Source organism: Diceros bicornis, chromosome 5, assembly GCF_020826845.1.
Source record: "Diceros bicornis minor isolate mBicDic1 chromosome 5, mDicBic1.mat.cur, whole genome shotgun sequence".
Lineage (NCBI taxonomy): Eukaryota > Metazoa > Chordata > Mammalia > Perissodactyla > Rhinocerotidae > Diceros > Diceros bicornis.
Window position 1 is genome coordinate 64,771,206 of NC_080744.1, and position 26,013 is coordinate 64,797,218.

The 26,013-nt window shown below is 46.7% G+C and overlaps 1 protein-coding gene across 1 annotated transcript in view; it reads left to right on the forward strand.

The window, feature by feature from the left end:
* The window catches only part of THSD4 (thrombospondin type 1 domain containing 4), a 561,131-nt gene that overhangs the window by 85,051 nt on the left and 450,067 nt on the right, over window positions 1-26,013 (forward strand). Inside the window, exon 4 of the mRNA XM_058541977.1 lies at window positions 3,970-4,334. Within this exon, the coding sequence (XP_058397960.1) occupies window positions 3,970-4,334 (365 nt within the window). The remainder of the gene's footprint in view (window positions 1-3,969; window positions 4,335-26,013) is intronic.

The window sequence follows — 26,013 nt, forward strand, 5'->3', positions numbered from 1 at the left end:
AAATCCCTAATTGTGCCAGAAACATACTTCTGCTTTTGTTAGGTTATCCTGATTATCCTTCTCCTAGAACTATCAAAGTGGATTCACTTCTACTCGTTTTACTCTTCTGTTTTTCACCAATAACACAGGCAAGGAGGCGACACGCTACAGAGGAAAAAAAAAAAAACGCTAGAGTAGGAGTCAGGAGACCTCAGTTTTAGTCCTATCTGTGCCCCTCAGGAGCCTGCGACTGTGGGCAAGTTGTATAGCTTCTTGGGGCCTCAGTTTCTGCCCTGTCAAAGGGACACAATAACACCAATCTCCCAGGGTGGCTGAGGGGCCCCAAAAGATGTAACCTGGAGCTAGTGGTGTCTACACCGTAGAGCCTGTCCCTGTGCATGTGAGCTGTCTGCACAGTGCTGGACACAGAGAAGGTGCTCAGCAAATACACGTCCACTTTTCTTCCTTGTTCTGGAAGTACCAACACTGTGTTAGTCCCACAGGGGACCAAATGTTTCTGTACAAAAAGATTCATGAGGGAATAAAGACAATATTGAAATATTGTGTGCCTGGAAGTCAAATCATAGAGAGGAAAAGGAAGGCTCTAGGGGCTAGGCCTGATCTTGACCTGGGCCAGACCTAGCTGGCATTAGGATGAGAAAGGAATCAGGGGGCAGGAAGGGACAGTAACACAGGGGTTAAGAGCAAGGTTTGGAGCCAGACTCTGGTCAAATCCCTATTCTGCAATCTACCAGCTCTGGGACCCCAGGCTTGTCACTTTGTCTCTCTAAGTGCAGAGCTCTTCTCATATAAAAAAGGAATAATATAGATAATTTATGCATAAGGGTCCTCTGAGGTTTACCTCAGAGCCTTAAACCCAGTGTATTAGATTCCTAGGGCTGCTGTAACAAATTACCACAAACTTGGTGGCTTAAAACAACAGAAATTTATTCTCTCACAATTCTGGAGGCCTGAAGTTCAAAATCAAGGTGTTGCCAGGGCCGTACTCTTTCCAATTATAGGGGAGAATCCTTCCTTGCTTCTTTCAGCTTGTGGTGGCTCCTGGCATTCCTGCTTGTGGCTGCATCACTCCAGTCTCTGCCTCAGTGGTGGTCACATGGCTTCTCCTCTGTGTCTGTGTCTTTTCTTCTGTGTCCTTTTTTTTTTTTTTTTTTGGTGAGGAAGATCAGCCCTGAGCTAACATCCATGCCAATCCTCCTCTTTTTGCTGAGGAAGACCGGCCCTGAGCTATCATCTATTGCCAATCCTCCTCCTTTTTTTTCCCCCTTTTTCTCCCCAAAGCCCCAGTAGATAGTTGTGTGTCTTAGTTGCATCTTCTGTGTCTTATAAGGATACTTGTCATTGGATTTAGGGCCTACCCAGAAAATCCAGGATGATCTCATCTCAAGATCGTTAACTTAATTACATCTGCAATGACCCTTTTTCCAAATAAAGTCATATTCACAAGTTTTGGGGGTTAGGGCACGGGCATATTTTTTGAAGAGGGCCACCATTCAACCCACAACACACACTTTAGAGATTACTTTATATATCAAGACTGTAGCCTGATTAGGCACTTTTTTTTTCCAACCACCTCAGTGAATCCACCACTAGTTTGATATTAATAAATCAGGGCATGTAAGGGAAGAAAAGAAAGAAAAATAGCTTGTTTGTTTTGTTTTGTATTTATAAGCAGGCAAATAGCCTTCTCTCTGGGGTCCCCAATTTAGTAGTGATGAGTTGAATGTATTGGCTATTCCTGTGCCCACCCCCCGTCCCTGCTGCCCACACACTGGCGGTAAGGAATGGCAGCCCTCCTGTCAGCGAACCTTCTGTCTTGCCCTTGTTCTGACCCCATCTCCTGCTGGTTCCACCCCACGTTACCTCTGACCTCTTGCCTTGGCTCTCTGATCGTGGCTCCCATTGCCTGGCTGTCTGACATCCAGCTCTGAGCCTGACCCTCTGGTTAGACACTTGTTTGCTCCCTGGGTTCCCTCAGCTCTCTCACTCATCCTGCCTCAGTTACTCCCTGAACTTTCAGGAGCGCAACTTAAGCTATAAAGGTCACCCAGAGACCACCCTGTGCACTGGAATGTAGTCAAGGAAAGTGGTTTCAATGAAACAAGCCCCATGACTTCAGGAGGACTGATTACCTGGGAGCAAGGACTCTACCTAAGAGCTGAGCCCTCGCTTTTAGTGACTACAGTGCCAGCTACAGCAGTGGCCAACGCTTACTGAGCACTTACCTCAGGCACTTCAGGTGGGTTTGCTCATCAAGTCCTCAGAGCCACCCTCTGAGGTAAACTTAGCTCCGTCTCTCATTTCCATGTGGTATGAAGGAGTTCAGCCTTCTCAGGTTTGTTCCACACGAAGGGGAAGACAGTCCGTGGACCTTCTCACCACTCAGGGCTACTCTGGGGACAAAGGGGAAGGGCAGCTGTAGAAGGTCTTAGAGTTCTTGGGCCGAATAATACTGCCAAAAACCAAGATCTAAAAAAACCAAAAGCCAAGGTAATCTGGAGGCGTTTTTGCACTTCAGATGAAAGGCCGAGGTTCACTGAAAACCCACATTCTAAGGAGAGTCACAGTGTTGCTCAGTGTCCCATGGGTAGGAGGGACATTCCAGAAGAAGGATCCAGAAGTGCAGAAGCAGCTGTCTGCTGGGAGAGAGCAGGGAGTGCTGGAGCTGCAGGTATTGGGAGCTGAGTCCAAACCCTGCTGCAGCGGCCTGACAGGGGCGGGTCACACGTCTCTGAACCTCAGTGGTGAAACCTCTCCTCTGAAAGGGGAGAATGGTAGTACCAGGGCTGCCGTGAGGACTAGAGATTACCCGCGTTATCTGGCACCTGGCACCGAGTGGGCGCCTGAATAATTACAGCTATTATGTGATTCCTCCTCTGACGCCTTCTTAAACCCTTACCCCCCACCCCCCACCTCCCCCAGCCCAGCCAGGGCAGCCAGTCCCCCAGGAGTCTCCCCCAGTCTTGTACTAGCTGCACAGAGCTCTTCTGCTGCTGGGTCCAGCCATTCGTGTGGACCTGGGGTGCTTTTCTCCTCGTCCTCAGGGCCTAGCTCAGTGCTGGCATACAGCTGGTGCTCAGAGCATGTCTGCATAATGACGGAACACTGTGTTCCTTCACAAGCAGTTCCCACGCTTGGCACCATGCCTGGCATAGTAGGTCTCTGTGAAATGGCCAATTAAATAAATGGGCGTGTAGAATCACCCTCTGGATAGAACTGTAAAACTTTCTGACACTTTTCGCCTCTTCTGATTCACCATGGAAGCAGGAAAAATTATCATTATGGTTACTAGCAAATATGTATTTAGTGCCAAGCTCCCTGGTATGCACATGGATGACCAAGGAGATTAACTCAAATCTCCTTACATCCTATGAAGTCCCATCTTTCTTTAGAACACAGTGAGGGTCTGAGAGGTTCAGAAACTTCCCTGTCACACTGCTAGAAGTGGTGGCAGGGATGTGACCATAGGCACCTGGCTCTATAGCGGGGCCTCTAAGCCCAGTGCTCCCATTGCCCTTACCGCGCGGAGACACAGGGCTCGCGCCTCCCCAGCAGCTTAAGGGAAGTCCCTGTGCCCTGAATCGCAACGACCTAAGCCGGAGGAGGTTGAGGGGCACTCCTGGGGGGTAAGCCACAGGAGTAAGAGGGGTAAGAGGTGAGGGCGCCATGCTGAACTCTCCAAAGCCATGACGCCCAAAGCAAGGACCGAATGATGACTTTTGTGTGCCCTAGGCATTTTGCTTTTGTGTCCCTTTCTCCATTAAAAAATAAATAAAATTATACTTTATGAGTGTTGGTATAAAGACGAATATAACCTAGGCTGGATTATATTCATTTTGTTCTTCAGATTTTAAAACAGGCCCTGTGCCTACGTGTCCCTAACGGACAAGCCTTTCAGGTTACCCAAGGCCTTTGAGGGTGAAGCAGGAGCGGGTGTTCTGGCCCCCTAACCGGCCTCTGTCTCCGCAGGTCCCTCAGCGGCTGGTGGCGGCGGCCGAAGGCGCCCCGGAGGACAGCGGCGGCGGCGCCCCGGGCGTGTGGGGCGCCTGGGGCCCCTGGTCGGCCTGCTCGCGCAGCTGCAGCGGCGGCGTGATGGAGCAGACGCGGCCCTGCCTGCCCGGCTCGTACCGCGCGCGCAGTGGCCCGCGGCCCGGAGCCCCGGCGCGCGCCTTCGCCGGCCACGTGGTGTCTGCCGTGCGCACGTCGGTACCGCTGCACCGGAGCCGCGAGGAGCCGCGCGCCCCGGCCAGCCTCAACGCCAGCCGCCAGGGCCCGGTGCTGCGGGGCAGCCGGCACCCGCAGGCCCGGGGCCGCGAACCGACGGGGGAAAGAAGGTACGCGCCCTCCTGATCCGCCCTCCCGCCACTGCCCCTGTCGCTAGCTTTGCCCGGATGTGCGGCGCGCGCTGCTCTGCACTACAGCTTGCACGGTTAATGCATTGCTTCTGCCGAGTGGGGAGGAATTCTTGGCTCCAGACATCTCCTTTCATGTTTTGGTTTATTTTGCAGCCTTTTAAAGCGTTGAAGCCACTCCCCCTCACGCTGTGGTTCTGAATAGTCTTCAAAGTGAAGCTAATTCTAGGAATGCCCTTAGGCATCAACTTTAGGGAGGCCCTGCCCAGGGGTGAAAGTAGGAGGGGATGGGGAGTTGGGAGACCTCGGCCTGGTGCTCGGCTGGTGCAGGGGAAAAGGGAGATCTTTGGCTCCAGGCTGTGTGGGTTTGAGCTGAGGACACAAGACAAGGAGGCTTCTAATCCAAGAGCTGATATGAATTTCGAATCCTTGGACAAGTTGAATGTCTGGAGTCTTAGATGCTTCCAGGCTGTGGATTTCAGGATTCTATGAACTTTGCTAGAAAGTTTCTCCAAAGAATTTTGAGTGAACATGCTGTCTAAGGATATGTCTAATTAAGGACCTAGACATTTTTTAGAGTCTTAATAAAACATAAACTCTAGAGATGGCATCAAAATAGTTGTGTAGCTCTAAAAAGCCTCCCATGCCTAGGCGAGCATAAATATGCCCAACTAGGCAGTGCCCATGGGAAAGGTAGGAATATAGGGGCTGAGAAGAGCTTGTCAGTGAATTAATCAACTGATATTTACAGATTACTCAGCATTTATTCAACAGTATTTGTTGGGTGTCCTAGGTCCATGACAGAATCTGAGAGAATGTTAATATATTTTGTATTAATAATACAAAAGCAATAACAACAACAACAAACAAATATTTACAGGAAGAACAAAAAGTGTAAGATATGGTCTATGTGCTTAAGAAATGTATAATTTAGTCATCAAGCCAAGTTAATGCCCATCCCAGGCAGAGTGCGTGCATGTCAGGGGGGCTGCCTCACCCCTCTTGTCACTTGCAGTTCAGACATCAACATCGAGGGCTGCCCTTTCCCACTGTGGTTAGATGCTACATGAGAGTCCTTCTCAGCCTTGTGCTGTGGACTGTCACTGCCAGCCACCTGGAGGTGAGGAGATGCAACCCATCCATTCTCCCCAGCTATGTGCTCTGGACCTGGTCAGTAGGAGTTTGGAGAGAGAGGACCATTTCACAGAGAATGTGTTTTAATCTAGTTCTGAAAAATAAAACAAGTTTGGTTAGATAGAATAGAGAGGTGAAGAACTGTGAGTTCCAAGGCCTGGCATGTCCTGTCAATGGGAAGGTGAAAGAGAAAGATCAGCTGGGAGAGGATGCTTCTTTCTTTCTCTCTTCTTGTGTAGAAACCAAGCTCCCGCCATCGTCGCTCTGGGACTGGGGGTCTGCTACCACTCCTAATGCCGAGGGCCTGACATGTTTTCTCCTTTCATCCCAACCACAACCCCTAATTGCATAGCTCCCTAGTCCCTTATCTGAAATACTATGGCCAGCGTGTTTTAGAATTCAGAACTGTTGAGACTGTAGAGAGATAATTCAGGGCATATTTCACATATTAATGGCATTCCTTCTGTGCTGTGGGGCAGCATCCCATAATCCCATGTTTTGCAGTAAAACATGATAAGATAAAAAACAGGATAAAAAAGACCATAAATAGCTTAATGTCTGTCAAGGTCAGATTTGCTGCCCAATGAGTTTGACACCAAACTGACAAAAACATAAAAAAAAAAAGGAAAGACAAACACTTGGTTTTCCAAACTGTTGGTTGCAGAATTGCAGATTTGTAGTAGCTAAGCCTTGCTGAATGCCTGTTCTCTACCAGGCACTGTTCTTGTCACTTTATATTGACATGAGATAGATGCTAATGTCATCCCCATTTTAGACGTGAGGAAACTGAGGCCCAGAGAAGTGCAGTAACTTGCCCAAGGCCACATAGCTAGTATGTGAAGAGTCGGGATTTGAACCCAGGAGTTATGGCCCTAAGGATCTGTTGAAGGAAATGTTACACATGAGGAATCTGAGGCCCTAAGAGGTTAACCGACTACCTGGAGTCCTAGAGCCTTGGAAAAGCTGAGATTCAAAGGTGCTGCTGGCTCCCAGATCCCTGGGGTACTAGGGGGTTTCTCTTACAGCCTCTGTGGTTGAGAACCTAGGAGAGCTGCCCAGGGAACAGGCCCTTGTTGGCTGCGGGCCTGGGCTGCAGGCATTCCGGCCCATGCGTTTTGGCAGCAGGAAATTTTTTTCTTCTAACTTATTGACAAGGGGCCAGTTACTGTTTACTATGAAGTTCCTACAAGTTTTTATCATGTTCTTGTAATTTGACAGTTTCAGATGAAACAATCCAAATATTAGCCTGGGAGGCCCGCACTGCTGACAAATGTCACGCTCTTCCCAGCTGACGAAAATCACATTTGCTGCTATTTATCAGTCGTTAGGAACTTGCATAGTATATGTGACCCCCCAAGAAATGTCAGCATGTTCTGTGCATGGCTGTCTGCCCCACTCTCTGTTTCAGGTTTGAGGTTTGAGGCGAAGGCTATTAGGGCTTAGATGTTTAAGAAACTGTTAGATTGTTATGCTAGGCAACTGAAAACTTAATTGGAGCCAGGTAAGAAATAAAACAGAACTATTCAACCTTCCAACAAATATTTATTAAGCATCTACTCTGTTGTAAGGCCCTGTGACCGACACAAAGGTGGAAAAAAAGGTTGTGGGGCCTCAAGGCTCTTACTGACAGACTAGAGCAACTGGTTGCAAACTTACTATTTTTTTTAAGCATAAGAATCCTTTTTGCAAAATCAGTTTTATGTGGAGGCTCGGTTTGTCACAAAGACAAAAGCTGAGCTGCTGTGGTTCAAGCCTCAGAGGCATCATTAAAGAAACCCAGGGTCTAGATCCAAATGGAGCAGTGGTTTTCAACCTTGGCTGACCATTAGAATCCTCTGCCCATCTTTTAGAAATCTTGACACTCTGGTCACATCCTAAACCGACATCTGAATCTGTAGGGATTATGCCCAGACATTGATATAATTCCAATCCAGACAAAGTTGGGAACTATGGGTCTGGAGGTACTTCTTTGGAACCTCAAGTTTCCATGGAAAATAAATTGGGAATCGAATATTGTCTAGCAGAAGTTTCCAAGTTTGGTGAGCACATATCAGAGTCACTTGCAGTGGGGTGGGGAGGCTTGTTAAAAGCTACCCTGAGCTAGCCCTGATGGCCTAGTGGTTAAAGTTTGGTCCTCTCACCGCTTCGGCGGCCTGGGTTCATTTCCTGGTAATGGAACCACACCACCTGTCTGTCAGTTGCCATGCTGTGGCAGTGGCTCACAAAAAAGAACTAGAAGGGCTTGCAACTAGGATATACAACCATGCACTAGGGCTTTGGGGAGGGAAAAAAAGAGGCAGATTGGCAATGGATGTTAGCTCAGGGAGAATCTTTCCCTGCAAAAAAAAAACAAAAAACGTGGAGCTACCGAGTCCCCACTGTTTCTCCTGCCAATGGGGATTCTGTTTTGTAGGTCTGTGGTGTGACCTAGGTAGCTTCATTTTAAATGATTCTGATGTATTCCAGAGTTTGAGAACTACTGCTCTAGAAGGTTAGAAAAGATTTGTATGTAAATGCCTTCCATATGAGGCAGTATGATGAAATAGTAACGGCAATGATAGTGGCCACCATTTTGGAGCATGTCTTAGGTGCAGGTGCTGTATCAAATGTGCTCTAACGTTTACAGTTCACACAGCCCTGTGAGGCAGGTATATTTATTCACATTTTACAGACAAGGAAACTGAGGGTTGGAAGAATGAAGCAACTTGCTTAAGATCACCCACTTTAGAAGCAACAGAACCAGAATTCTAAGTAGATCTGTTGGAGTTCAGCACTAAATTTCTTTTCGCTGAAATGGGTATTTTTTTTTTTTTTGTGAGGAAGATTAGCCCTGAGCTAACATCCATGCCAATCCTGCTCTTTTTGCTGAGGAAGACTGGCCCTAAGCTAACATTCGTGCCAATCTTCTTCCACTTTATGTGGGACGCCGCCACAGCATGGCCCGACAAGCGGTGCATCAGGTGCGCGCCCGGGATCCAAACCTGGGCCGACAGCAGCGAAGTGTGCACACTTAACCGCTAGGCCACGGGGTAGGCCCCCTGAAGTGAGTATTTTTGAAAGTGATGCTGCTTGCTTCCAGCAGGTTTGAGCCAGTTCTTGAAGAGTGGAGGGGATTTGGTAGTCAAGGCTTAACGTGAACTGCGTCTCTTCTTTGCAGTATTCAGCTCCCTTAACCAGCGAAGTCTTTGCATCTAGTTGTAGGTACCAAGGGGGTTCAAAAAAATTGGGAGCTGCAGTCCCTCTCCTTGGGAGCCTGACACTGTGGTGATGGATGAGTGACAAACCCATGAAACACTGCACATGCCAGAAAACAGTAAAGGTATGATCAGAGTTCAGGAAGATGGGAAATCCTTGTGGGATGGAGCAGTCAGGGAAGACTACCCAGAAGAGTAGGATTTCATCCCAACCTTGATGAATAAGTAGAATTTACTTAGGTGGAATATATCTGCAAATGTCTTGAGTCCACTTGCTTCCATATCAGACCTTTGTCTCGTTAAAACACACACATATACACTACAAATTGCACTCTAAAAAGCCTTAGAAATCACGTCAGTATTTATTGGAGCTCTCCCAAGGATCCTGAGCTTAGGAAAGTTACTGAACTTCTCTGAGCCTCAGGGGCTTCGTCTTTCAATGAGAGTAATAGTAATACCTGTCACATGGGATTGTTGAGTGATTAAATGAGATAATACGTTCATATTTCCTGGCCTATAATAGGTGCTCAATGAATTGTACCTATACCTCCCATTATGGGTTTAAAGGCTGGATATTAGTGTGTGAGAGAGTTCCAGTTAGGACTTGGTCCTGTAGGAAGGATCAGGTGGAGAACTGGGGCCACATAGGAAGACAGGGAGCCAGAAACTAGGTCTAATCCAGGAGGGCGAGAGCACAGCCTGGGTGCAACCAGGATCCCAGGGCCTGGGCACCCTGCCTTCTGCCCTTTCGCCGTGTGGCTTGCTCAGAAAAGCCATCCACAAACAGTGGCTTCCCCTGGGGTTTAGTCAGAGCACTGGCAGCCTGGGGAGGCTCTGGACTTGCCAAGGAGTCAGCCTACAGCCTGCAGGTCTTGGCCAACAGATTCTATAATGAACTCAACCACGTCCTCCCTCTCTCTGTGCCCAAGGTCATGTCCTTGTGATGGCTCAGGGGGGAGGGGCGGGGTGGAGGAGGGCTTTAGGTAAAGTCAGGCAGTGCATGCAGTGGTGCAGCAACTCAAACCTGTGACACCAAAGACACTCCTCGGTAGGAGAGCCTTCCACCTCAGTTTCTGGAAAGGGGTCCCTGCAGACTGGAGGAAGCTATAAGGAGCCCCTGTTACTATAGGACCTTCCCTTTTCTAACTCCAAAACCAAACAGATTTCTTCCCATTCCCAAAATGTCTAGTGACAACAGCATCCAGAGAGAGTCCCTGCTGCCCAGAGTCCAGGTGCAGAACCTTACAGAAACCTGATGTAAATGTCCATTGGCCAGTTTAACTTAGCTTCCACAAAGGCAGGGTGTGAGAGCAGCGCCACTCCTATTTGAAGACGACTTCAGGTAACGTTTTCACTGCTCTGGTTGCCAAAGAGCCCGCTAACAGATAGGCCTTCCTTCCCAGTGGGCTTCCTTACACTCACCAACATAGGCCAGTTTTCCTGATCATTACACATGTGAACCATCTGGAATCTGGGGAATGGGATGCTTGATGGCTTTAATTCAGAGATTTTCAAGATAGGGAGCACGCCTCCCCTCCCCCAGCGGGCATTGCCAAGTTGAGAACTGTCATCCACTGGAGACAGTTGTAGGGGCCTGGGATGTGAAATTCACAACTGTGGAGATCACCGCCATTGTTTCCATCGGGTGGAGTGTGTCATATCCCTCAGGTGTCAGAAAGAGGCTGCGGCGGGTGGGCTTCCCAGAAACCCCCTGGAGAAGTGGAGCTAGTTTCCCATTGGGAGGTAGTCTGCCTGGATCAGGGATGCTTCTGCCCAGGCTGTGCAGACCCGCATTTCAGAAGCAGTTTGTGGTCAATTCTCAATTACTGGATTTTTTAAAAATATTGGTCTTTATTTGTTTTCATTCTTTAACCAGACATTCAGATGATGAGGGGAACAGGAGCTAACACATCCTAAGAGACTGCAGATTGCATGATAGAGAAGAGTTCAGCTCTGGAACGGATAGGTCTGGGTTCTTTGCCCAGCTCTGCCACTTATTAGCTGTGCGTCTGTCCTGCCGACATTGCTTAATTTTTTCCTAATGAGGATGATACTATACCTGCTCTGTTGTGTTGCCGTGAATTAGATAATTCGTACAAAGTGCTTAGCACAGTGTGGGGCCACCCATAAGCACTCAGTGGAGGTGGCAGGGTGCCTCCCACATGCCACGCACATTTTTACACCCAGCATTTTATCTCATCTTCCTTACCACTTGTGTGGTAGACCAGTACTCTTCCATTCATGGATGACAAACTCAAGGGTCCAGAGAAAATGTCTAGTTCAGGGTCGCACAGAGGGAAGGCAAGAGAGTCACAGTTAAAACCGTCTCCACTACGAACTCCAAAGTCTATGTGGGAAGCCCAGGGGAAGCACCAACTCGCTATAGTTAGAAGCTGGCCCCGCAAAGCCTTCACATAAAGGTAGTTGCTTTTAAAGGCTGGATTGTAGGGCTTAATTGATAGAGATGACCTGAGCATTACTTTTTTGTGTTTTGTTTTCATTTTAATTCAGTCAATATTCCTTGAGTATTTGCTGTGAGCCAGGCACTGTGCTAGACACAGAGGGGTGGACAGGTGAAGGAGGTGTGTTTTCAAGGACTCCACGTCAAATGACGAAGCAGCCAGGGGTACCCACCATAATGGTGTGGGATGAGTATTCTTCCAGTGGGACAATCAGAGGGCTCTGGGAGCCAGAAGCAGAGCTGATTCTTGGGGAATCAAGGTAACTTCATCGTGGAGGGCACTTCCTTGAAGGATGAGTTTGCATTTCTCAGGTGGGAAAGAGCGGGGAAGTACTTGGTATGGATGGGAGATGGCAGTGATTTGCTGACACAAGAGGAACAAGAAAGTTTCCTTGTCCTCAAGGGGCTCAAGCTGGTGGGGTGGGGGAGGAAGACAAGCAAACAGACATTCATAAGACCAAGTGCCCAGGGATCTCTTAAGAGGGTTGCTTAGGGTGTGGGGAGGGATGAGTGGGGAAAAGAGAGGACCGGGGAGCCAGGGAAGGCTTCACAGAGGAAATGATGGGAAAGCTGAGCTTTGAGGAAGAAGGATTTTAGCAGAGTCCAAGAGTGAGGAGGGCATTCCCCAGAAAGCAGACTCAGGGGCGGAACCTGGAGTCTTGAGTGAGCCTTTCATGTTCTGGAAGTTGTAAATGGGCTGATGCGGCTGGAGCACTGGCTGTGTATGAGGGAGTGTCCAGGCGAGACTGGGGAAGCCCACAGGCTCCTTTCCAGGGAAAGTCTATCAAGCAGTCCTAAGGGGATTGAGCTAGAAATTTTTTGAGAAAAACAATCCTCATAAAGACGGATGACAAACTCTTGTTCTGTTTTAAAACAAGACAATGTCTCCAGTGTGTAGTTGGTCTCTCTCCTTAATACTCTTGTGATTTTCAAGGTGTTTGGCTATGCTGCCCCATCTCTAAATCTCATGAAGCCAGGGATGACTGGCTGGGGAGCTAAGACTTGCTCCTCTAGTTTTGTGATAGGTGTGTTAGTTTCCCATTGATTCTGTAACACCACAAATTTAGTGGCTTAAAATAGCACAGATTTATTCTCTTACAGTCTGGGAGTCAGAAGTCTAAAATCAAGGTGTCAGCAGGGTTCCTTCTGGGGGCTCCAGGGGAGAATTTGTTTCCTTCCTTTTTCCAGCTTCTAAAGGCTGCCTGCATTCCTTGGCTCGGAGGCCTTTCCTCCCATCACTCCAGCCTCTTGTTTCTGTCATCTCATCTCCTTCACCAGCTCTCTTCTGCCTACCTCCTTCTTATAAAGACCCACTCAGATAATCCAAGATAATCTCCCATCTCAAGATCCTTAACTTCATCACACCTGCAAAGTCCCTTTGCCACAAACGTAACATTCACAGGTTCTAGGAATTAGATGCGGACATCTTGGGGTAGGGGGAGCATTATCCAGCCTACCATAATAGTACTTGCATTTCAGGCATCTTAAAAATACCCAAGTAACAGGACAATTTCTGTGTGAGCAAGACTGCCAGCCACTTCCCCACGTCGTGTCTGGTTATTGTCTGTGGGAAGTTCAGCAGTACTGTTTAACCAGAAAAAAGAGAAAAACCATGCGTTCCCTACCCTGCCCTTCAGTGTTCTTCCTCGGGCATGCGGTGTTGGTCAGGGACAGTGATGGTAATAGAGTTGAAGATAATAGATGCCCGAGGCTGCTGGTGTACAATAAGGAGCTCCGTATTCCAGCTTCAGAGTCCAGGGTCCAGGTCTCAGCTCTCACAAATGCTTTACTCTTGGGCAAGTCACCTCATTTCTCTGGACCTTAGTTTACATGTTTGTAAAATAGAGGATCCTGTTCCATTCAGTAAGGTTGCTTGCTAGACACTGATGTGTTACTGAGGCCCACCTGCTGTTTTAAACGTCCCATCACGTTCTGCCATCCAGAGACATGGAAAGAGAGGAAGGTGGCTGGGAGACATAGCCCTCAGACAGGTTCTCACACCTGCTCTGGAATGTGATGGGTTTTCTTCTCTCGAGATGCATTGACATTGCAACCCTTCAAATCCCTCTTTTCAGACTTCTGTCTTACAATGTGAGTTTTTCTTACAAGTGCCATCCACATGTCTGACCTTCTCTTGTTGTCACCCCCGGGGCCTTGGCCCTTTTCTGTTGAAAGCATTCACATTTCTTACCTGGGAGAAAGCCCTGGGCTACAGTCATGAGACCCCGCTTCCTGCCTCAGCTCCGTCATTTGCTAACTGGATGACCTTCGGGAATCACTTAATCTGTAAAATGTGGATGACTGTATGTCCTCTGTGTACCACACAGGTCTGTTGAGAGGGTCAATGAGGTAACAGCTGTAAGAGTTCTTCAAAAAACAGAAGATGTTTTTCACAAACAACATGGCTTGGTTATTTTATCATCATTGACTAGATAATTTGTGTTTTAGAGCCTGTGTCTCTTTCTGTAATTTCTTGTATGTGTGTGCATGTGCTTGCGTATGTTTGTGAGGGTGTGCATGTTTGCATGTGTGTGTGTGCGTGTGTGTGTGTTTTTGCCTGAAAGGTTTCTTGATTATGAAGTAGGACGGTCGGGATCAAGCCTAGATCACAGGCTTTACTCCCCCACCCCGCCCCGCCCCCGTTCCCGCCTCCCCCAGGGAGCTGTCCCTGGCTGCGGGTAGGAATCATTTGTTTTTTCAGCTCTTCCTTTCCTGCCCACTTTCTTGGAGGCTATTTGCATTTCATCATTTATAACTCTGGAGCAATATGTTATTTCTGTCCTGAGGGCCCCTGGAGCCAAGTGGGCCCTTCATGATGCTGGGTAGGAAAACTTGCTGTTAATTAAACTTCACAAAGCCACATGCCGTTTTCCTGACCCTCAGTCGATACCTAGGGAGTCTTGTTTCATACGGAGGGGCAGAAACCACACGGCAAGGAGAAGAGAAATCTTTGGCCTTGTCTGTGTTTCTCCTTGGAAAACCTCCCTGGTGATCCTGGGCAGTATGCAGAGAAAGCAGGTACATCTGTTTGAAATGCACACTCCACGTTTTTGGTGTTTTTTGTTTTCCTCCTGCAAGGAAAGTTTTGTTTCTTTACCCTCTGAAGCAGGATTTCCACTTAGTCCCTGAATTGTTTGACAAGAAGTTACCTGTTGATGCTAACCAGATAGATGGTGTTTTAATATCCTTTGGTTTCTAAATCGGAAACCCTAACCCTTTTCAGGGAGAGAGTGTGTAGTGGAGCTGGGCCCGCTGGTATGTACATTTCTGCCTGCAGGTTAGGAAAGATGGGAGCCAGATTTTAAGCTTGAGTTACTCTGATCTCAGACAAGGCTCCAAAGAGCCCTTGTTCATTTCTTGTGGCGTTTCATTAAGTGTCAGAAGTATTTCATTAGTTATCAGAACAAAGGTCACCTTTGCCATAAAAATGCTGCCATTGAACCCTCTCCAAGTCATTCATAACTCTGGGTTCCAGAAGACGGATATGGTGGGCTAAGGGAAAAGCCTGACCACGATGCGTCCCAGAAGGGGGATCTCAATGTTGCATCTGGGACCCTCAGGGCTTCTCCTTGGATGCATGCCTGGCGGTGTCCTGAGATTTTCAAGGATGGGAAGGAGGACATTTCCTGTATGCACGGATTGCTGTCGTTTCCTTTGCTCATCCTTCCTGCACTCATTGCTGATTCAGTCGTAGTAATGAAAACCATTTTTACAGCACCTCCTATGTACCACAAAATTTACGTGTTATTTGAGCCTCGAGCAGCCCCATTTTATAGTTGAGGACACTGAGCTGAGATAGAGAAGCCCCCAGCATCCTGCTCCTGTAAGGGGCAGAGTGGGATCTGAAGGCAGGGTTACCTGACCCCAACATCCCCACTCTTCCCACTGCCGCCCTGCGCCTATAATGTGGATCTGGCTAATTTGCCTGTATGTGAGCGGGTTTGGCGGGCACCTGCTGTGGCTTCCTTGTTGGTTCTGGTGGTAAAGTGCTAATGGCCCCTCAGGGGCCTCCTGAGTCCTCACTTTCTTATCCATCCATAGGCCCTTTCCTGGATGTATGGTTCTCTTGGCTCATCTCTATTAACAGTAACAAGGTCAGTCAGAACTGCTGTTTATTGAGGGTTTACTGTGTAGTAGGCTGAGTAATGGCCCCCAAAGATATCAGGTCCTGATCCCTGGAGCCTGTAAATGCTAACTTATTTGGAAAAAGGGGCTTTGCAGATGTGATTAAGGATCTTAAGATGGGAGATTATCCAAGATTATACAGGTAGGCCCTAAATGCAACCATAAGTGTCCTTATAAGATATAGGCAGAGGTAGATTTGATACCCAGACACACAGAGAAGGTGATGTGAAGACAGAATAGAGAAAGATTTGAAGATGCTGTTCTTGAAGATTGGAGCCACAAGCTAAGGAATGCCGGCAGCCACCAGAAGCTGAAGAGGCAAGGAAACGGATTCTCCCCTAGAGTCTCCTGAGAGAGCACAGTGCTGCCAACAGCTTAATTTCAGCCCACTGGTACTGATTTCAAATTTCTGGTCTCCAGAACTGTGAGAGAATAAATTTCTGTTGTTTTAAGCCACAAAGTTTGTGGTAATTTGTTACAGCAGCCCTAGGAATCTAATACACGGGGTTTAAGGCTCTGAGGTAAACCTCAAAGGACTCTTATGCATCAAGTGTCTGTATTATTCTTTTTTCATATGAAAAGAACTCTGTACTTATAGAAACAAAGCGACAAGCCTGAGGTCTCAGAGCTGGTAGGTTGCAGAATAGTCTGCAACCAGAGTCTGGCTCTAAACCCTGCTCTTAACCACTGTGTTAGTGTCCCTTGCTGCCCCTTGACTCCTTTCTCACCCTAATGCCTGCTAGGTCAGGCCCAGGTCAAGATCAGGCCTTGCCCCTAGAGCCTTCCTTTTCCTCTCTATGGTTTGACTTCCAGGCACACAATATTTTCTTTATTCCCTTCTGACTCTTTTTCATACAGAAACATTTGTCCCCTGTGGGCCATGTGGATCCAGCAGTTAGCTAAGATTTCTCTTTTCCTCCGTGATTGGAACATAGTTCATTGTGGGCTAGTGCTGAAAACGTTTTCTTTCTGGATTTGGAGGGAAACAGTAATTTTTTCCCCTGTTTTCCAGTAAATCCTCATTCCAAACAGTCATCCCTGTAATCCTTGGTGAATGGCATTTGTATTTATAAGCTGTACTGTATTGCAGCTGTTTAAGCTCCTTAAGAGCTTACCGTTCATTCATTCAGTAACGTTTGTTAATATTACAATAATATTCGTTCACACAGATTTACAGTCTGGACAGGTTGTTTAATATCTTTTAAACTCAGTTTCCTTACATATAAAATAGGTGTAATGACCCCCTTTGCTGCCTACAGTGATGGTTAAATGGGATAACATGCCTAAAACATTCGGCACGTGTTCAATAAATCTTTGCTATCTGAATCCTGAATTATTTAAATACACGATGCTAGATATTTGGGGGGATGGAGTAAAACTCTAGAACCAATCCCTCTTCAGTTAACTGAGGGTTATAGACTTGCGCCTAAATAACTTCCTCTAAGGCAAGAAAGAAAGTTATACATCATTTTCCACACGTGATTATTATGCTTGAAATATTTTTTATCTATAATAAAGAGAAAAAGAAAGTGATATATAGTAAGTGGGTACATAGAAAGTGGTATAAGAATTCAGATTGGGGGGCCCAGCCCGGTGGCGTAGCAGTTAAGTTCGTGTGCTCCACTTTGGTGGCCCGGGGTACATGGGTTTGGATCCTGGGCTCAGACTGATGCACTGCTTGTCAAGCCATGCTGTGGCAGCATCCCATATAAAGTAGAGGAAGATGGGCACAGATGTTAGCCCAGGGCCAATCTTCCTCAGCAAAAAGAAGAGGATTGGCAATGGATGTTAGCTCAGGGCTGATATTCCTCACAAAAAAAATAAATAAATAAATTTGGATTGGGGAAACATCCAGAATATGAGAGAAATACCATTGCTTCCTCCATGGACCTTTCGCATAAAAGATGATCCAGACCTGTAAGTTGTGTTATAATCATTATTGCTGTTGTATTCATGAACTCAGCAGAACTTACAGAAAATAGTTCTTCAGCTTGCTTCAGCCTGCTGGGGGTCAGCCTCTGGGGCAGGGGGCACTATTTGAGAGTCCCCAGGGGAGAGGGGTTAGGAGCTCACATTTGCTTAGCACCTGCCCGGCCAGGCACTGTGCCCCCCAGGTAATCTCGTCTGGTTTTCCCTAAGCCCCTGTAGTCCTGGAGGGAAGCTCAGGTTCAGATTACAACCCGCACCAGCAATAGGTCTGACTCCTAGGAGGCCTCCTTTCAGTTACACGGGAGAAATGAATGCATTTACTGTTCTCTCACGCAAAGCCAGCTCCGTGCCACTCAGCCCACATTTGGCTGTCTTCCTCTGCAGTGTCCCCACGTGTCAAGGTTGGAGGCTCTGTGTCTCTCACCTTCAGGACAGTACAGCCATCATAGTAATCGCCATTTATGAGCATCCACTGAGGGCCACTGAGTGCCTGTGCTAGGCACTTTATCTTTATTAAATTTAATCTGCACCACAGCCAGATGAGATAGGCATTGTTATCCCTATTTTACCACGGGAGATGAGATGTGGGGTGACTTACCCATGGTTACACAGGTAGTGAGTGGCTGATCTTGCCTGTTTGATGGAATACCTGGGCTCTCTCTACCATCTCATGTTACCACCTTTGTCCCAGTTCATCTCTTACCCTCCTCATCTTCAGGGGTGCCCTGCTCAGCACACAATAGGGTGGGCCCATCATCTTTGCTCTGAGTAATCTCACTGGAAATGCCTCTCTGTTGGACCTTTACCAGCTCATTTTTCGCCTTTGTGTGAATCCAAAAAAGATGCCTCTTCCTCTGGCCAGATTCATCTTCCCACTGGGAGAACACTCTGGATTTCAACACCCAGGTGTTCATGTGCAGTGAATAACCTGCTCAACTGTAAGTGGCATTCCTGCAGCCACTGGACACCATTGCTTTCTGTTGGTCTGAAATTGGTTTCCTTGATCTCCCGCTCACTTGTCCTTATCCCACCCCTCTGGGCGCACACTGAATAAGGCACCTGAAGATTGGTCTTGGAAACTCAGGGTCACTCAGATTCACAGCATCACCAGTGAGCGCTGAGATGACCTGTTCTTAGGATACTGGTTGATTTTCAAGCATGATCCTCTAGACGAGGAGAAGCAACGATGGCAATATCTGGAATCAGAGTTAAGTCATCTCCCGGGATCGTTGCCCCAGAAGGACTGGGTCTGTTCTGAAGGCTGCTACTCAGTTTTATATTTGGGGGTGTTAAAGGGACTGCCCTATGGACCTCATCTCCTGGAAGGCCAGTGGGTGGGTCGCTGAGGATAGGATCTTCTTGAGGCTTAGCCTCTTGGTGCAGAGAGGGCCTTTTAAACTCAGAGTAGCTCCAGAGCCACCTTTCTGCTCCTTTGCTAGGTTGCTTGCCTCTTGACAAGAGAGCAGTGCTCCTGAATCCATTTGTGAAAAGACCTCTTTCCTTTCTCTTTATTAGAGCAAATTCAAGACTTCTTCCTGTGTCCCTTCTCCCTCCACTTTCACCTCTCACCTCTCCCCTACTTATAAGCCTCTTTCCAGGCTCAGAACAAACCTGTCAGCTGATTCTCACACTGGTCTTTAGATGCAGACCTTAAATACTTTCTGGGGAGCAGCAGCAGATCTGGTCAAACCGGCTAATGGGCGTGATGGTGTGTGCCGCACAGTAGGCCACTAGGAAAGCTTTGTTTTCGTCATCTTAATTTTTGTTTCCCTAAGTGGTCAGAGTTTTGCTTCTTATCTTCTGTAGACACTGGATAATTTATTGCCTGGAACAGTCCTGGCAGGAGTTTCAGTCTTCTGAACTTCTAAGAAGACATACGCACTCAACCTAAACCGTTTGCTCAGAGCCTCTTTGAACTTAGCACATGCTCCCCTTTCTCCCTTTGGCAGGTGATCAGGGCGAGTTTTAGGAACACTGGGCTCTCTTTCCAGTTTTAGGCTGCAGACTCCTTTCTGTCCAGCTTTCTTTGGATCATGTGGCTCCTTGGTGAATGCACGTTTCTGCTCTTCAGCTGCTGATCATTCTCATTCTTCCTCCCCTAAAATTTGGCTCTTAGGTCTCTCTAGATGGCCAGTGGCTACGGACTTTTGATTTCACCAGCTCCCTTTGCTTCCCATCCACATGTGTGGGGCTGCCTCGATTTCTTGCTTATTGGAACTCAGAGCCTTTTCGTCTCTACTAATTGATCCAAAGAGGTAGCCTTTATTGACCCATTGGTTAAAATACTGAGCAATTAAGCTATGGTCTGTCACATGTGTTATTTCAGCAAACCTGCAGTGCCTCTGGATCAGACCCACTGCTAGTCTCAGGGATTATGCACACAGGAGGAAGAAACTGACAAGCCTTGCCCTGAAGAAATAGAAGACTAGTGAGGGAGCCAGGCCTTTTACTTAAGGGTTACTAAGATACCATGTTAATGCTGTGGCAGAGGGGCATGCAGACTACCCCTCTTGAGCACTAACTGCTTAGGAGCGGCTTGGGGGAATCATACGGGGGGCTGATGTTTACTTTAGGCCTGGAAGGCTGCACCAGTTCAGAGGTAGGTAGGGTAGAATGCCAGGCAGAGCCTGGGAGGCACAAGAGCTCAGTGTCTTTGGGAAATGGTGAGTGATCCATTACGCCTGGAAAGTTTAGGGTTGGGGGCAGGAGACAGGTGGAGGGAGATGAAGAGTGGAGTTGAATCTGGGAAGATAGACTGTGACCAGATGATGAAGGATGTAACGTGGCATCAAACCAAATGTGCTTTAAAACCATCTAGATTTAATCTTTATTTTCTGGGCAAAAATGAGCCACAAGGGTTTTTTGAAATAGAGGGTAATGCCTAGGGCTGTGTTTAGAAAGACAAGTCCAGTGGAGAGAGAAGTCAAACGTACAGGAAGTTCCTGACTCTGACTTGGGTACCTGATGGATGGGGATGCTATTAGCCTGGGAATGTGCACTGGGGTGTTTGTCATCACTAAAAACACTGGATTAGGTGTCACAGAATCATTGCTCTTCTTTTCATAGTCATGTTGCCCAAGCATGTTCAGACTCTAAAGAAGCTTGCAGGCCTGCCCCATGGCTTAGTGGTTAAGTGCCCGTGCCCCGCCACTGGCGGCCCAGGTTCAGATCCGGGTGCACACCGACACGTCGCTTGTCCGGCCATGCTGAGGCGGCATCCCACGTACAGCAACTAGAAGGATGTGCAACTATGACATACAACTATCTATTGGGGCTTTGGGGAGGAAAAGGGGAAAAAAAAAAAGGAGGAGGATTGGCAATAGATGTTAACTCAGGGCTGGTCTTCCTCAGCAAAAAGAGGAGAATTTGCATGGATGTTAGCTCAGGGCTGATATTCCTCACACACACACACAAAAAAGCAGTTTACATCTGGGCGTGAGGGTGGTGATGGCCTTTGCTGATCTAAAATCTTTCTGGTAGTATATGACTTTTCAGTTATTGACAGTGACATCTCAGAAGAATATTTTCTCCCCTAACTATTTCTGTCTCCTCAGTCTTTGGGGCTTATGACTTATTTATAAATGGTATTTTATGGCCAGTTGAGATGTCTGCATATTTAAGTATTAAAGTTATTGACTTGGTTTCTCTTTGTGATGTTTCTTATACAGTAGACACAGCCTTAATGGGCATTCTGACGGGAGATTTCTGTGTTTGCTTCTTATGATCCTCCCCACATCCATAAATAGTTAACATTTAAAAAAATTCAATGGAAAGCAGTTTAGTGTTTTTCTTTTTAATATCACTTTCATATATTGAAAATCTGTGCAGAAGGCAAAAGAAATTTTTTCTATGGTGGTACAAAATGATAAGAAATGACAAATGAGTCTGCCTCAACACCCCACTATGTCTGCTTCCCAAAGGAAACCATTGCCCAAAGTTTCATTTATATCCTGCATATATGTGCATTTTCATATACTGTATTCATTTTTTCTCTTTTCTTTTTCTTTTTTAACACAAACAGGAGCATGGATATTCTCAGTTTATTGTCTTTAGTGTCTTGTTCTTTTTTACTTAAGTGTATTTTGGAGACGATTCTCTATCAATATATACACATCTGCCTCATTCTTTTAAACAGCTTCATAGTACTCCAATATCTAAACGTACCATAATTTAACTAGCTCCTTATTCCCCTACTTAAGGATGCATGGGTTGTGTTTTGGATTTATATTTTATAATCACAACTCAGATATACAAAATGCAAGTTATTTGTCTATAGCTGGACTTGGTTCATGAGCCTCTATTTCTTCTGCTGCAGGAAAACTGCCAATTCCAGGAAACTCAGATGCTCAGACACTTCATGGTAAACATTATCAATTCAGGGTTTATGCTCAGTTGAGTCAAGATTCTTCCTCTTCCTCTCATTCTACCCTCTCCCTGGGGGTGACCTGGGTCTCCAGATGAGGGGTTTCTGTGCAGTTTTGGTAAAGGGAGCAAGGTGTCTGCTCTGCTTCACTGGCTGCCTTCCACCCTTTCAACTCCTGCTGAAATCTCCACGTGTACTCTCCTGTCATCTAGTCGCTGAGGGCCATGTGTTCCATGTTCTTGCTAGAACCACAGAGACCCCTTCGGGATGACCCAACTGCACTCAGCTGGGCCCCTCCCTCCCATGTCCTGGTCAGGTGCCATGTTGGACTCAGGCTTCCCCACAAGTTTGCAGGTCCCTTCTGTTTTCAGGCTCCTAAACAAATCTGGAGTGTCTGTTGCTCCCCAGCCCAGGCCAGAGCATACTGGCCTCATCTCTGGTCACTGCCTCTCAGTTCTTCTCTCATCTGCCTGCTCGGCAAACTCTTAATTTCCTTTGGTTTGAGGATATAATTCTGAGGTCATAGCACCTTCTTCATATTCTGTAGTGTAAACTATACCTCTGTTCTCTATGCCCCAGGCTTTGGCTCTTGACAAACAAAGCCCAGTTTTTCAAATTCTAAAGAAACCTTTCTCTCCTTGTGTGATCTTTGTGTCTTCTCTTCTGTGGCACTGAAATCATCTAGGTCATTCTAGTTGTGCTCGAGGCGGGGCGGGGGGAGGGATTACTGAGAGGGAGAAATGCACTGGCTAGTATCTCAAAACATTGTCCTATAGGGTTGTTTCAGGTGTCCTGCCAGTTCAACAGGGCACACTGAGGACCCTTGAGCCCATGTCTCTGTGTACTTCTATAAGCACTTGAGAAGATAATTCCTAGTTATGATTCCTGCTGCCCAGTATCTTTTAAAATATCTATAAAACCTTTAAAAAATGCATTTAGTCATGCTAATGGATTTTGGAAAAAGCATTTCACTTGATAGTAATTGCAATCACATCTCCCTCCCCCCACCCTGAGCTGACAGTGCCAAGTGGAAATGCTTTGTTTCCTCAGTGAGAGGAGAAAGGGAGGAGGATGTGCTCATCGTGGAGGCTGGTGTAGAGGCAGCTCTCAGATGCAGCATCCCCATTTGTAACTAGGAGTCTGTAACGTTTAGCTTCTTACTTCCTCAGGCCTGTCTTTGATACTAAGACTGGCCAGGTAAATTAGCACCAAAACATTGGCTTGGAAAAAGTTTAGTTTTGATATATAATGACAGTGCAAAGTGCCAATGTGGCAAAGAGGATCCCTTTAAATCATAAGGAGATTATTCACTAGACGTAGTAAGATTCAATAGGATCTTAGAGTTTCTCAATAACATGTAGTACAGGGGCATTTATCCACCCCTGATTCTGTGAGCTATCTCCAGTAATAAATAATCTTCCATCTCACAAGCCTTCTTTCCATTTTTCCCTGTGGGAGAATTGATTTCTGTTTACCTAGCAACTCAACTCAGGTACCTAGCTGTGAGGAATGCCACCTCGCCAAATGCCATAAAGCCCAGAGCCTCCAAGATGAAGCAGTACAAGGAGACTCGCCACTTGAGCAGGGGCAACTGGCCTGATTGCCCAGCCCCTGGGCTGTCAGGCTCAGGTTCCTGGGGTTCCTCGCAGGCTGGTCCTGGGGGCTGCTGCTCTGTTGGATGCTATAGCCCCTGTGTGGTTCATGTTAGCACAGCTGAGAGAGGCTGGACCTCTCACAGAGACTTGACTAAGCTCGAAGGAAAAACAAAAGGGAAATAAACATGGAGAGTATAAGAAATACAAACAGTGTGGCTTCCGGAGGGCAGAGTTTTCAGTGTGCCCGTTCCACTCTGTACTGGAAACTAAGAAAAGAGGTGAGAAGCCATCCTCTAGCCTCCAGCAGCTGACAGACAGCCTTGCCTGGGTGGCTCTCCAGCTCTGACAGGCATGCATGGAGCGCCCTTGACCTCGTAATTCTTCCCTCCTTTTGAGAATAAAGCTGAGTCCCAGCCCCTTCTGGGTCCTCCTTTCCATGCCAAGGACCTGTTTCTTCTCCGGGTGTTTGATACCAGGAATGATCTCACCCAATAGATGAGACTTTTATTCCTACATAGAGGAAGGGGCCTTGTCCTCAGTGCCACAATAGTTTAATAGTCTTTTAATAAAATATAATATGTCATATAACAGAAATGCAATAATGAGACGGGGACATTTTCCTTTGGCAACAGTGGTTTGAGCTGTTCATTTTTTATTTCAGTTTTTCAACAGTCAGTTATTGAACACCTATTATGTGCCAGTCATTGTACTTAGTTCGAGGGATGTAAGACAAATAAGATGTATGCCCACAAGGAGCCTATGGTCTGGTAAACTAGGCAGACCAAACAGATAAGCATTGTAAAAGTTTATTGTGCTGTGACAGTTACATGGGGTCCCGTGGAAGGACAAAAGAGAAACACATCAATTCGATGGAGTGCAGGGTCGGATTGAGATTTAGACCAAGAAAAGCTTCATCAAGGAAGTAATGCTTCAGCCAGGTCCTGAAAGGTGAATAGGTAGTTGTTCTAGGGCGTGGTGGTGGGGAAGGCAGCCCAGAGGAGGAAACAGCATGAGCAGCGCATGAAGAAATGAACTGAGTTGTTCTGTTGGGAAACTCCAAGGAGTGTGGTGTGGGTGGTCCATGCAGTGCCAGGGCTGTGACAAGAAATATGGCAGGAGCCACGTTGTGCAGGCCGGGGGGCTAAGACGTGGAGTTTGAACTTCATACAGGGAGGCGGGGAGAGTGGAAGAGCCAGCTGACTTCAGGGGGTGGCGTGGGACTTGGGAGTGAAAAGAGCAGTGATTTTCACAGTGTGGTCCACAGACCAACAGCATCAGCATCGCCTGAGAACTTGTTAGAAATGGAGATTCTCAGATCCCACCTCAGATCTCCTGAATCAGACCCTTCGCAGGTGGGGTTCAATAGTCTGGTTTAACAAGACTTCCAGGTGATTCTGATGCTTGCTCAAGTTTGAGAACTACTGCGATGGAGACTACAAGAAGAACTAGAAGGAGAACAATTTTGTAGGGGGAAAGATGATGAATTTGGGCTTGAGTGCGTTGAGTTTGGGATGTCTGTGGGAATGTGTAGGTAGAGCTATCGAAGCGTGGTCCCTGGACCCAGAGCATCGGCATCACCTGGGAGCTTGTTACAAATGCAGAATTAGAGGCCCGCCCAGACCTCCTGAATCAGAAGCTATTTTTTGACAAGGCCCCCAGGTGATTTGGGTGCACATCACAGGGGAGAAGCAGACTCTAGTCTAGAGGTTAGTTGGATATATGTGGTTGATACCCAGGAGAGGGGTCTGGGCATGCAATAGAAATGTGGGCGTTGTCAGTTACAGATGATGGTTGTACATGACATATTTCTAGGGTACCTGTATGAGTTGGGGAGAGGGAGACTGGATGTGGTGTCTTTGTTTGAATCTTCACGCTGACTGGTCAGGATTAACCTCGCAAAGCTGCACAACATCACACATAATGAGCCCCTGGATGACAGCCAACGTGTTGTAAGGAAAATATTTTATGTGCTTCTTACCCTTTCCAAAATGCTATTTGCAGCCATTATCTCAAGAAACAACAATTTCCCCAGACACCCGTAGTAAGTCATTGGAAGAACTGGGACTTGAACCTGGTGTCAGAACCCTTACTGTCAAGTTCTTGTCATTGGGCCATACTGTGGGGGAGGGAGGCTCTGCATTTACTTATGTTGTCAGGGCTGGAAATGTGAACAAGCAGGAAAAACATTTCACGTGATGCTCAATAGACATTCACAGAAGTTGCTCAATAAAGGTTGTTTAAACAAGTGACGGAAAACAAATGATAAAGACTGCTTTCAGACGAAAAAAATGTATTTCTATCGGTAACCTCAATTTGATCTTTACAACATCATTGTAAGCAGATAAAACGGGAATTATTTATGCTCGCGTTTTAAAAAAATAACAGCTTTATTGAGACATAATTAAAATTATTAAATAAATATTAAAATAAAAATTCAGCATTTAAAGTGTATAATTCAGTGGTTTTTAGTATATTCAGAAGGTTGCGTAACCATCACCCCATCTAATTACAGAATATTTCCATCACCCCAAAAAAGAAACGCTGTCCCCTTTAGCAGTCACTCCCTATTTTGCCCTCCCCTAAGCCCCTGATAACCACTAATCTACTTTTTGTCTGTATGAATTTACCTGTTCTGGACATTTCCTAATGATGGAATCATCCAATGTGTGGACTTTTGTGTCCGGTTTCTTTCACTTAAAATGTTTTTGAGGTTCATCAATGTTGTAGTGTGTATCAGTACTTTATCCTTTTTATGGCTGAATAATAATCCGTTCTGTGGCTATACTATGTTTTGTTTATCCATTCACCTGTTGACAGGCATGTAGATTGTTTCCATCTCTTACCCATTATGAATAAAGCT